We start from the raw sequence: 13818 nt of genomic DNA, 5'->3' as shown, positions 1-13818 counted from the left end.
GAAAAAACATGAAAATTCATTAGTACCATCAATATATTTTAAGATTGAATTGAAAACATAAATGTAATTAACATACCGAATCCCAAAGCCAAGTCTGGACTATGTGCAACTGCAAGAACCATGCGACACCGTGCTTCCCAGTATGGACGTTCCGATCTTTCTTGTTGTCGATCTTCCTGATTATCCATTTATGGAAGCTCTTCTCCTGCTGCGGGTCGCACTTCCTCAAAGGTTCTGCAACTAGCCCTTGTTTATCTTGTCTCATCCTCGTCGTTGGGTCAGTGAAGTCATCAAAACGCTTGGGCTTACGTTTCTTCCTGACAACTTCAAGGCCAGCTGCCTCCTCAGGCTGTAGTGCTCATACACTGGGACTGTCAGCATCACTGGCAACTACAGATGTCTGGGCCTGTGGAGTGGAGGGTTGATCACCGGGCTCGTAATCTGCAGGCAAGATATCAGACTCTGTATCTGATTTTACGTCAGTGGATCGACCTGAGACCAGCGAAAGCAGCTGTGCCAACTGAGCCATGATCGTAGCCTGATTCTGAAGTAAGGTTGCCTGGCCCTCCTCAACCCTCCTGAGCCTCTGCATCAATTGCTCATACTCAGGCTGGGCAACCTGACTAGAGGAAGCTGCACAGGCCTGTGAAGTGCCCTCCTCTACCCTCGGGACATCCTCGTAAAAAATGGAGGCCTCATTTGCAAATTTTTCCAGCTTCTCTGTCTCCTTCTCAGGTACTACTACTTCCTCCGCTGTAGTCCCAGCCTCCCCCACAGTTGATTCTAACTCAAGGAATAACCTGGAATCAACTTCTGGGAGGCTATTGTAGTAGACTACCTCACCGAGATGTGGCTTCAGCATGGAAAATACCACTAATTGCATGGTTGAATGACATGTGTCAGGAAAACTTTAATAAAATAAATCGTTAATCAATTAATTTGTGACATTTAACAAGATAAAATGGAACTTACTCGGCGGTTGGCGAATATAGGAACTAACTGAGCTGTCGAAATAGTGATATCAGTCTTCGTAGCCCAGCTAAGCATCCTCGGTATCTGGTTCCCACTGTTCTCACCAAACTTACTCCCGAGAGATGGCATGGCCTCAAAAGCCCAGTAAAGAAACGCGGGTGCATAGCTATAGAAACTATACTCCGCCTCCTTCTGTTTTTTGCTTGACCCCTCTTTCTTTTTCTCCTTGTAGTGTTTCAATTGCTTCTTCATGTCCTTCTGAACTCCTTTGTTAACCTTTTTAAATGACAACTTCCCCCATGGATGCTTGAAAAAGTAATCAAGATCCTCAACCATCCTCAGGGAATCACCCCATATCGTCGTTGTCTTCTCTGGGGCATTCAGTACCCCCTCTATCAAATAGCACAAACCCAGCTTAAATGCATCTTCTGGGTTTGTCGAGGCCTTTAAAGCATCTTCCAACTAACCAAAACTAACCTTCGAATCACTATTAAAATATTCCTGAATGATTCGATCACTTGAAAGATGCTCTTTCAACTTATCTGGGGACGGTGATTTCCCAAAATTTAGCCCAGTAACTAGGGGAAACTCTGCAATACCAAATCTACACAGAGTGTTGCCCATGTAGAACTGACCCTCTTCAGGCTTCTTGCTTTCTACCTTATGCAACATTAGCTGATGCAGCAGAACCCCAGAAAAACTAAACGGCTTCGCCTTAAAGAACTGTCCCAACGGGCATGCCTGTGCCCTTTCCATAAGACCATGCCTCTTAAACTGTTGTATAAGGGTATCCAAGTAGGCATTACCCCTATAAGTGACATGGCAAGAAAGTGCTTCTCCAATGGCACAATAAGGTCAGGTATCTGAAAAAAAAAACAGAAAAAAATGTAAAAAAATATGGTAACTATCGAGGCAGTTACTATTGAGGCCTATCGAGTCCCATCGAGGCAGAAACTATCGAGGCCTATTGAGTCCCATCGAGGCCTATCGAGGTAGGTCCTAAAAATCCCAAAGCAATATATCATCTGGTTACTATCGAGGCCTATCGAGGTAGGTGCTAAAAATCCCAAAGCCGCGTATCATCGAGTCCTATCGAGGCCTATCGATTCCTATCGAGGTAGGTCCTAAGAATCCCAAAGCCCCGTATCATCCAGTCTTATCGAGGTAGGTCCTAAAAATCCCAAAGCCTCGTATCATCGAGTCCTATCGAGGACTATCGAGGTAGGTCCTAAAAATCCCAAAGCCACGTATGTCTTATCGAGGACTATCAAGGTAGGTCCTAAAAATCCCAAAGCCCCGTATCATCGAGTCCTATCGATTTCTATCGAGGTGCATAAAAAATCTCGAAAAAAACCCAGATTTCTTCATTCCCCAGCTCCGATCTATCCTATGAACAAAAATCAACAAAAATAAACTAGGCTACACATATTGCAGATTAAAAACGAAATCCCTCACCTTCGCTTTCTTTGGGGTTGTTTCCTAAAAGTTTGGTCGGCTTGCTCGACGTTTTCTCCTTCCCCTTCTCTGATCGTCAACTCCGACCCTTTGGGAGCCCTTGTTCGTGGTCGTGGAAGACAATGAATGTTGGGTTCTACGGATTCAATCGAGGCCTATCGATTTCAAAGTTTTGCTTGGTTCGGAAATTTGGGAGAGAATACGGAGAGTTTGAGAAAATTATGCCAGGGGTATTTTGGGTAGTAACGTCATTAGTAGCACCAAAACGAGTCATATAGGGATATGGTATTTTTTTAAATGTAGTATCACTTATTACATTAAAACTCAAATTTCCCATGATAATCTAAAATACTTTTTATGTTTGATTTAATTTTTTAGGGGTAAAGTTAATAATTTTTGTGGGTCCTACATATATTTTAAGGGTAAAATGACTCAATTACTCAAAATAAACACCCTTAATTTTCTTTCCTTGCAGTGATGAACAACTTTCGATAAACAGCACAACTTCATAAGAAAAATAAGGGTTCCAAAATCACAAACAATGAAAGATCAAAAAATCAGATAAAGATTGAGAAGGAGAAGAGAAACAAATACAAGATTTATAGGGTTGACCCAAAAACAGGGCTACTTCCTCTTATACATGAATTAAAACAATTTTTTTTGACACGATGCTAGAGTATCTTCTCCATATTTATATATTGTAATATTATTCATTTTCTAAATATAGTTTTTAATAATATCTCTCCTCTCTTTCATTTTTTTATCTCTTTTTCTCTCCTCATTACTTTATATTTAAAATCAACAAAAATATATAATAGTTAAATGATGTAATAAAAAAAAAGCTATTGTATGGTGTAAAATTAGATAAAAAATTTAATAAAAAAATGATTATATATTTTTAAAAATCGAGTAGAAAATTGATTAAGAATGCTCTAATATGGAAACAAAACAAACAATTTTGTCGTTCATTAATTTACAAACACAAGGTCATGAAAAATTAGGTGTCAAATACCATGTGCAAGATCCCACTTTAAAAGTTCATAAATCAACTTGGTATTTTATAAATAAAGAAAAATATAATATATTCGATTTGTGATAATAAAAAATAAGTGGGCCATTGGTGGAAGGAACTTTTAACTGTTTGCTACAATTTTCAAGTGAATCTTCCCTATTTTTTTATGCTAACATATATAAAATTTAAATTTGAGTTGGGAACAATATTCCTCCTTATTGTGTAGTTGTTCCTTTTTTATTTTCTAACATTTGTATAATTAATTGAAGAGTTTTATTAGGTATTTAGGCAGTTTTGGCGAGCCATCCTCTAAGTCTATGACAGGTTGAAACTTCAATTATGTGTCCATATACTCATAAAAAAAAAAGATTATGGTGACTCATATATTCCATTCACGACTTTACATTTTTTTACAATATATATTTTAAAATGTAATCTTTTTAGAAGAAAAAACCACCAGTAATATATATATATACTAAATATAAGTAACGTAATTTGCACGTTTGTTTAGTTTTATTTGTAAATTTTTTTAATTAATTTTATATTAATATCATATAAATTTTGAAATGAATATTCTATTTTAATTAAATAATTTATTTATTTTTGTTTAAGTTTATGTTTGTTCTAGTTTTTGAATTTGAGATTTACAACAAGAGATTATATATTATATGTTTAATGTAATATTAAATATTATACGTGAATTCTAAATTTAAGTTTATTGCTAGATTTTTATTTTTTTAAAAAAAAGTAATTTGTTTCTAATTCACAGTAAATTATATTATATGTTTAATATGATATTATTCTAATACGTGAATTTAAGTTTAATTAAACTTTATTTAAGTTATAAAATGCAACAGATAATTATACGAATAAGGAGATGGATTAGTGCTAAATAATGAACTGTAATAGATGAATGATCTCAAAGGAAAATTGTAACACGAATACTTTTTTTAGGTGGTTCAAATGTTAAAATCTTTCTAGTCCACCAGTCGATATTATTGATATCTCTCTGATATTCTTTACAGGGTGTTTCTTTACAAATTAGAAGCTAACCCCTTGCAACTCCTAGGGTCTCCATATTTATAGGGAGAGGGCACCTGGGTGTTGGCAAGGGAAGTCATCCCGTGACCATCTTACCCATCATATCACTTCTGAGATATTCATGATAAATTCCTAAAACCTGACACCGAAATGTGGTCTAATCAATAGGTAAGGGGGATAATGGGCCGCATGGCCCAAACTAGTCGTGGGACGCCTGAACACGCACGTTTATGCTGCGTGTCCGAGAATTCAGGAATGGAGCAAACACGTGATGTCTGATATATGCATGTTTACATTGTGTGGTTGACTTTATAAAATGTCAGAAGTGCCAACTCAAGCTCGTGTCCCGAGCTTTGATGTAGTCACAGTCCGTGGTGTCCACTCTGTTGACTCGATGCCTTGACAATCATAATAAACCTTTGGTTACCTCGAGCTGAAAGAGGTAGGACCTTGTAACATCAGCTCCGGGTAGGTGTCTTCCACGTGGCTGATATAATCATGTCATTTCTCAGCTCGCCCATAACCCGTGGATATTTAGGGCGTACATGTTTAATATGATATTATTCTAATAAGTGAATTTAAGTTTAATTAAATTTTATTTAAGTTATAAAATATATGATTTTATTATTTTTAAATAATTATCATTGTAAAGTATTTCAAAAATATCATATTTTAATTTGTTTAATTATTTATTATTTTAAAATAATTACCATTGTAAAATATCTTAAAAATATAATATTTTAATTTTTTAATTATTTATTATTTTTAAATAATTATCATGTTAAAATATCTCAAAAATATCTTATTTAATTTTTTTTAATTATTTAATTTATTTTATTTAAGTTTAAGTATTTACAAATTATTGTTAAATATAAAAATATTATGTTAAATATAATAATATTTCGTTAAAATTAATATTAAAAAAATAAAAAACTATTAAAACCAAATATTTTCGTTATCTACACACTTATTATATAGAAGAGATATATTGACCAAAAATATGACTAGTCATGATGAACTCCTTAATAAATACATGAAAAGATGCCAATAGTTTTTATTTTTTTGAAAAAACTATTAAAGCTTATACAAGTACTAGCGCATGTGGGGCCAATTTTGGGTCTTCTCCAAACCAACCAATATTGGGGTCAAGCTTTAATGAGTTTCTACTCTATATATTTTGATTTGATTTTAATTATTATTACTAAGTTCAACTTATTGATCAATGTATTAGTTTGTTAGTGTTGTTTGGTACTTTGACACATAAAGAAATTTAATTAGTATACCACTTATAAACAATTAAACTATAGATTAAAATAAGTAAAATTCCCGATAATTTTGCATAATGTGCAATAATGAACCACAGAACATATATATTTTTTTATTGAATTTTGTATCATAAAATTGATAATTAACATACAATTTTTAAATTTTCCTTTAAATACATACCTAAGTGTCATCTATTGTTGAGAGTGAAACTTAGTCAAAAAATGGTAACTTTGACTGACCATCTTTCCCAAAAGCTTTCCCAAATTTATATACTCTTGGAGTGTTCTAACATCAGCCTTGCACCGAAGGAGTTGAGGAAAAAACAACCAAAAGCTGGTCAACATCACAAACCCAATAGTCAACGCTCCAGACACCAACCTGGGCAGCCGCCACCTGTCACTCAAAGCCCTCTTCAAAACAATCTCGACCGTCAAACACAATCCATGCAAGACAAAGAATGACGTCACCTCCCACGTGGGAGACGTGCGAGCCATGTAGAAGTAAATGAGCTCGTGAACCAAACCAGACACTACAAAAGTTGCCATGACAGCAGGGAGTGCAGCCCACTTGTAGTTGAGCCCTAGCAAGGTTGAAGAGAATCTGAGAGTGGGTTCGAATACGGTGGGGCGCAGTATACGCGTTACCATGAGGTTCCACCTTCTTCCCCAGAAGTCTTGTAGTGAGGTCGAGAGGAATGGTTCGTTGAACTGTGGCTCGAGCTCAAGTCCAGCCATGACTCGAACCAAGGTGGCCACGATGACTAATATGGTCTCGAGAATGAGATACACGGCAAAAGAGTAAAGAACCAAAAGGACATTGGGGTTAATTTGGTCTTTGTCATCACATACTCGAATCAGAATCGCCAAAAGAAGAGTCTTTACTGTGAAATTGATGGTTGGTTTAAGGTTTTTCTGAAATGGGTTTTGTTTGTTTTGGTTTATGGTTGTGTTGTTTTCTCGGATCTCAATTGGGAAAGAAGCTATGACAATGAAACGACCAAAAGAGATTGGTGGGTTTGAAGCTAAGGGGCCTTTGTTGAAAGCTAAGAGTAAGAGTTTGAAGTTTGCAAGCCATGAAAGGAAGAAGCCAGTTGCACCAACTAGATTGATGTAATTGAGTTTGAGAGGGAGAAAGATAAAGAGGCACATTATTGGGAGAAAAAAGATGAGTCTTTTGGGACCTTTTGAGATTATTTTACTCATAACATAGCAATAAGATAAAGAAACCAAGGCTGAAAGCCATACCTTGATGAAGTTGTTCATTTCATCACACTCCATTTTCCCCCGACTTTCTGATTTGATTTGATACTCAAACAAAGATTGGAGAAAAGAAGAGATTTTACCTTGATCGATCCACATCTTATGCAGAAATTAGTGCGGTAGAACCAAAGTGTTTGGGAAAGACTTTGGTGTAATATGAGATCCGGCAATGTAGATTTGTGTGCTTATTATAAGATGCCGAATATTATAATAATATATTCTTTCACATGGTTTGTGTACTTATATAAAGTTTAGTGCTTTGGCATCTTACGTTTGGATTATGATAATGTATATTATTTTGCTTCATATATACACTTTTGATTCCTCTCTTTTTTGTATAAGCAAATTGATTCATAAAAATATTAATTCTGAATTCTTTTTGTGGAGTGTAATATGAGCTTTTTAAGGGAAGGTTATTTTGGTAACTTGGACTAACCAAGGGTATGTTGGTCATTATGTAAACTATGTGATTCTTATATGTACATGTATGTTTATGTGAAATTATGGTTATGTATGTTTACATGGGATTAAGACTCATCCATTGCAAGAGCAGACATATTTGTAATTTGACATGTTGAGGGTTTATTTATGTGATTTATATGCTTTGTGCAATATATTCAATTTCAACATTAGTGGATTCTTTTCAGCGATGATAGTGGAATGTCACAAAGGGAAATATTCGACTTGGGTCGAGTATGAGTATATTTTTTTTTGGTAAATCAGAGAAAAGTATATTAGACCAAACATATTTACATCCTACAACAACTCAAAAGTCCTGATTTTTTTGATGTTCTAGTTACAATTGATCAAACCAATTCACATCTCTAGGTGTTAGTCCTTTGTATATAATTCCTTTTATCCTGTATTTGACCTCATGTTTGATGTTTTGTACAATTGTGATCACCTGTTTACAACTATATTACCATAATACTTCATTCCTGTTTAGCCAAAGGTGATAGCTCATTGCAGCCAAAGTGATTGTGAATACTCCTTTTTTGAACCTGCTGTGTCATATATTACTCATCAGCCCATGGATCGACATTGCTGGTGTCCTCCACTTTAGCCAATCCTTCACTTCTTGTAACACTTTGTTGCTGTATATACACTCAAAAAATAAATGATGGATGCTCTCTACAGCAGCTACACATACTACACACTCCACCTCTTGACAAATTTGAAATTTCTGCAACCTCTCTCTGACTGGCAATCTTCCCAACATGATTAGCCAAAACAAAAATCTATGTTTTGGAATAGCTAATTTATCCCACACCAGATGATTCCATATAACTTCTCTCTGTATTGGCCATAATAACCGATAACCCTGTTTTATCTGATATGTTTCAGACTCGAATTTCTGGGTATCCACAAGCTGCTTAAAGCTATTTTTGACATTGACTATTTGCTTCCAATACCAGCTACTTGTTGATGGGGCTTCATAACTCCACCAGTCAGCTGTTCCCAAATAGACATGGTGAACCCACTTGATCCAAAGGTTGTCTTGTTTTGTTGCCACTACCCATATATATTTCCCTATAGCTGCCTTATTCCATTCTAGAACATTTTTAAGTCCTAATCCACCCTCCTTTTTTGATTTACAAAGAGTTTCCCATCCCACCAGTCCGGGCCCCAAGTGCTTAGATGTTGCTTTCCATAAAAAAGCATGGCAGATGGCACTTATCTTCTGCAATACTCCTTTGGGCAATATCATGATTTGAGACCAGTATGAATGAATTGAGATTAATACTGAATTAATCAGTGTTACTCTCCCTGCATATGAGAGGTTTCTAGAGCTCCAAGTTCTAATTTGAAGAGTCATTTTCTCCACTAACATTTCACACTCTTCAGCTGATATTTTTTTTGAGTTGATTGGAATGCCAAGATATCTAAATGGTAAATTGCTTCTCCCAAACCCAGAAATATCCTTGATTCGTTGGACTTCCATGGAGCTCATTCCGCAGCAATAAAAAGCAGATTTGGTTTCATTTGGCTGCAAACCAGATGTCTGAGAGAATAACTTAAGGCCTTGTAATAACAAGTATATTGATTTGAAATCACCATGGCAAAATAACAGGACATCATCCGCAAAGCATAAGTGGTTCAACTTGAGTTGAGTACACCTCTCATGATACTGAAATTCTGTTTTGTTGCCTACTTTCCTCAAGATACGCGTAAGATATTCCATGCCTAATACAAAGAGCAAAGGTGATATGGGGTCTCCTTGCCTGAGTCCTCTTTTTGCTGGAAAATATCCCTGCAGTGAGCCATTTAACAATATAGAAAATCTGGGTGTTCGTACACAGGTCATGATAAGCTTAACCAAATGCTCTGGGAACCTTAAGGCACTTAGCATCTCCTCTATAAAATCTCATTCCACCATATCGTACGCCTTCCTCAGATCTAGCTTAATCATACAGCTAGGCCTTGATTTCTTCCTCCCATAATGCCTTACTAAATCCTGACAAACCATAATATTGTAGGCAATGTATCTCCCTTTGATAAATCTTCCATGATTCTCAGCTATCAACACAGGTAAAATGTTCCATAACCTTGAACAAATCAACTTGGCAGCAACTTTATAAACCACATTACAGCATGCAATTGGTCGAAAATCACTAACCCCAGTTGAGCAATTTGTTTTTGGGATCAAAGTTAAGCTTGTAGTATTCACCTCTTTTAGCAACTGCCCAGAATGAAGAAAATTCAACACTGCTGCACTCACATCCTCCCCTACTATCTCCCAATTATCCTGAAAGAAACAACTTGGATAACCATCTGGTCCAGGAGCTTTAATACTTGGGATATCAAATATGGCTTTTTTCACTTCTTCACTTGTATATTCAGACACCAGAAATTTACCCTCTGCCTCTGTTATCACACATCCAGCATTAACTATATTTAATCTCACTCTCCTTCTTCCTGCCAAACGCGAGCCCAAAAGTTGCTGATAGTAATTTAGAAAAGCTGTAGTTACCTCTCCAGGATTATCGACCCAATTCCCAGCCATGTTTTGTATTGTATATACTCTATTCCTTACTCTCCTTGCTCTTATGCTTGAGTGAAAAAGCTGAGTATTTTCATCACCTTTTTTTATCCATTCCATTCTTGATTTCTGGTGCAAAAATGATATATAACTGTTATGAATATGCATATACTCCTGCCTTGCCAATTCTTATTGCTTTATCAACTGTTCATTAAATGGATCTTCCTGTAAGCTCTGTTGCTTCCTGAGTAAATCTTGGAAGGCTAAGGTATCAGCAACTGAAATATTATCAAACCCCTTCTTATTTATGTCCCTGAGAACAAATTTGAGCCTTTTTAATTTCTAAACCAACTTGAACATAGCAGTACCTTGGCATGGCTGTTCCCAACTTCCTTGTACTTTTTGCTTGAACTCTGGTGCATGTTGCCACATTCGGAAATACTTGAATGGTCGTTTGCCTCCTCTAACTTCTGGGTAAACTATCAAAATAGCTGGAGAATGATCCAAGTTCCCTTCAGGTAAAAACATTACTTCCGCCAACTCATACTTGGTGAGCCACTCTTGATTAGCCATTACTCGATCGAGCTTGGAGTATATTCTGCTGTTTTTGTCTTGCTTATTATTCCATGTGAAAAAGCATCCCAAGTATTTAACATCTTCAAGTTTACAATCTTCTATGCACTCTTTAAAAGCTACAGTCCCAGCTCCCTGTGACCAGTTCCCCACTCTTTCTTCTGTATTTAGAATATTGTTAAAGTCTCCTAGTACCACCCATGGTTGTCTAATTCTATTTAATAAGCCTTTGAGGTCCCTCCATAGGAAATTCCGACCATTTGCATCATTGAAGGCATACACAAAAGTAATCAAGAAACCTTCATGTCTGTCCCCAGTCTTAACCTCCAAATGCATCATTTGACTTGAACACTGCCTAATATCCACCTGAAACATAGCTGGATTCCAGCTAATTATTATTCGGCCTCCCTTGTGCCATGCATTATTCGAAGAAAAACACCATCCTGCAAACATTCTGATATATACTTCACCAAGCTTCTGGGTTTTCACCCTTGTTTCCAAGAGCCCAACCAATCCTATCTTCTTGTTTGAGATTAAATATCTAATCTCATTTTGCTTGTTTGGATTGTTGAGGCCTCGGACATTCCATGCCATAATTCTATCCATTACCAAGAGGTGGCTCTCCCCCACCTCCAATCTCATCTTTATTTTCATCTACATTCCCCTGTTTCCTCAAAATCTGGAAGTTGTTCCCAATAGGAAGAACGGTTTCTGCCTGAATTCGAACTTTCCCCCCTTTCCGTACTTCCTGGAATCCTTCTTCATCCTGTATCTTCTTTGAATTCTCCTTTGCATCCTTCTCTGAATTCTGTTTTACAACCCAAGTTTGCTTCTGAGTCGACTGCTTCCTACACATCCCTGTCTCATGACCCAAACCTTGGCAATTTCTGCACAGCGTTGGCTTCCATTCATACTCAACAAAAACTGACACTTCCTCATCTCTTTCATTTATGAAATAAATGAGCTCAGGGAAATCCTGTTTTAAGTGATATGATTACCAAATTACCCTTGAAGATGGTTAAGGAATGAAATTAGATGGAGGGGTATTTTAGTCATTTAGGTGTATGGATAGTAAAAGATGACCATTAGATTCCTCCTTCTTCATTTCATGTTTTCTTCTTCTCCTCTTCATCTTTCTCTCAAAACTCTCCCAACCAAGCTCTTGATTCTTCCAAGTTGCTAAGTGAAATTCAAGGTTCTTAGAGGATTAGGCAGCTGCTAATTACATCACCATCAACTAGGATTCGAATTTAAAAAACAAAGGTATGATTTTTTCTTATTCTTGAAGATAGAATTTGGGAGTTTTGCTTGATTTAAAAAATTGATGATCGTAGCTTGTTTAGATGGATGTATTGATGATAGAAACATGTTTGTGAATGGATTTAAGGTTTAGATTAAAACTGAAGATGATGTATTTAGGTTTGGATTTCGAAAGGGAAAAATGAGTTTTAGAACCCTAGAATTTCAATTTTTAGTAAGAACTTGAAATTTGATGTTTATATGGTACCTATATGATGTAATTAGGTTTGTATATCTATTTTGAGGTCCAAACTATGTTTAGATTTGGCTGGAAACAAGTTTGGGGTCGAATTGGGTAAATTGGAAAATTTGGAAAAACGTAAATTTTGGCTCTGAATTGGACCGGTCGACAGACCTTAGGCAACCGGTCGACTGGCCCATGCTGTCGGCCTATGTTTTCGGGTCCGATTTCGATGGATTTTGATATGGGTAATCTTAGGGGATCTCAAGCTAAGGTTCTTGTGGCATTATGGGACATGTTCAAAGAGTATTTAGAGCCTAGTAAGGTTTATGGAAAAGTTACGGTAGGTTTTGGTTTATGGGAAAACTAAATCGACATTATACTGATTGTAACTGAGGCTATTTAAGGACGATTGAAGGAGATTACACTTAGGTCGATATTAACTCATTGTTGGAATTCAAGTAAGAATGGTGGACACCTATATATGCTATGCAAAGAATATGTATGGTATTTGTTCTTATGTATGAATAGCTATGTTATGTTTTGTTATGACGTGATCCATATTATGATATGTATGGATAATGATATGCTATGATTGTGTCTTGATACATATTAGGATATATATATGTATGGACTCTTATGAAGATGATTGTGATTATGTCTTGATACATATGATGATATATTTATGTATGGATTATTATGAACATGCTTGTGAATGCATGTTGTTTAACTTGAGTACGGACTCAAAGGGATGTCGAAAGGGTAGTGAGTCGTCACAAAGGGCGGTATTGTTACATTATGATGCTATGCATATGTTGTATTGATATACATTAGAAATATGCACTATGATTATGATGATATGCATTATGAATATGTTGATATTCATATGTTTATGAATTGATTATGATGATATCATTTATGAATATGTTGATATTCATGTGTTTATGAATTGATTATGTTTTGGACTTGAGGGTTGTGTCTGACATAGCTTTTCTTGTTGGGCATTGGCTCACGGATACTTTGTATGCAGGTAAAGGTAAATGCAAGCAATGAGTTGGAGAACTACGGTGGCGTGAGTACATGTTAGGGACAATACGACTATGGGTCGGCCTAATAGATGTGTAATGTTATGGTTAATCAAGTATTTTGTTGTAAAATAACTTATGAGATTCTGGAGTCTCAATTTTCTTTTGAACAATACTCTTTTGAATAATATTTTATTGTCTTTTAAATCAAATAAAGGTACTCTTTTAGTCTTTTAGTTTAAATTATATATTTTTACGTCACGTAAGTAACTCTCGGTATATTGGGGCGTTATATAGAATCTTACATAATGCTTAACAAATATTATTTTCGGGTTTGATCTAGAAAATTCAAATTAATGGTCATTACTAACAATATCCATCTTATATGTGTTTTTGGTTTTGTGATTAGCTCTCCTTGATAGAAAAAACACTTCCTTACAATCAAAGTCATTTTTTACTTTTTTGTAAATATGCTTGCAGAGAGCTTGGTGTGCATAATTTTTCCAAAAAAGAAAAATCACAAAAACTTGAAGGGATCTCAACCTCATTATAGAGGAATCTCAACACATCAACTCATTACAAAAAAAAAATTGTAAATTTATTGCTAAATCTTACCGATCGTGTCCCTTAAGAAAGCGACATAAATCTCGATAACATAATAGCATATATGCTGATATCAATAATATTCTATGCATAAATTTGCTTTAAATTATCATTTTCTGTGGTCACCATGAGTTCCTTTAAGTAGTTATATT

General features: G+C 35.7%; 2 protein-coding genes across 2 annotated transcripts; both read right to left on the bottom strand.

The window, feature by feature from the left end:
• Positions 1-5836: 5836 nt before the first annotated feature.
• Positions 5837-7226, bottom strand: LOC133828790 (acyl-CoA--sterol O-acyltransferase 1-like). Its single transcript, XM_062258891.1, has one exon. The coding sequence runs from the start codon at positions 7102-7104 to the stop codon at positions 5938-5940; it is 1167 nt and encodes a 388-aa protein (XP_062114875.1). The 5' UTR covers positions 7105-7226; the 3' UTR covers positions 5837-5937.
• A 795-nt stretch (positions 7227-8021) lies between these two features.
• On the bottom strand, positions 8022-10009 carry LOC133831804 (uncharacterized). Its single transcript, XM_062262215.1, has 3 exons — positions 9470-10009; positions 8276-9256; positions 8022-8099 (listed from the first exon to the last, which is right to left on the bottom strand). Exons 1-3 carry the CDS (start codon positions 10007-10009, stop codon positions 8022-8024), a joined length of 1599 nt encoding a protein of 532 aa, XP_062118199.1.
• Between the last annotated feature and the right edge of the window lie 3809 nt (positions 10010-13818).

Source organism: Humulus lupulus, chromosome 4, assembly GCF_963169125.1.
Source record: "Humulus lupulus chromosome 4, drHumLupu1.1, whole genome shotgun sequence".
Lineage (NCBI taxonomy): Eukaryota > Viridiplantae > Streptophyta > Magnoliopsida > Rosales > Cannabaceae > Humulus > Humulus lupulus.
This window is presented reverse-complemented; position numbering and strand designations above follow the sequence as displayed.

Excerpts from the sequence above, each read along its gene's own strand:
- LOC133828790 (XM_062258891.1), bottom strand. The coding sequence starts at position 7,104 with ATGTGGATCGATCAAGGTAAAATCTCTTCTTTTCTCCAATCTTTGTTT.
- LOC133831804 (XM_062262215.1), bottom strand. The coding sequence starts at position 10,009 with ATGGCTGGGAATTGGGTCGATAATCCTGGAGAGGTAACTACAGCTTTT. Across the intron at positions 9,257-9,469 it reads ACATTGCCTACAATATTATG|GGATATTTTCCAGCAAAAAG; the intron begins GTTTGTCAGGAT and ends GGCTCACTGCAG. Across the intron at positions 8,100-8,275 it reads AAGTTATATGGAATCATCTG|CAACAAAGTGTTACAAGAAG; the intron begins GTGTGGGATAAA and ends GTGTATATACAG.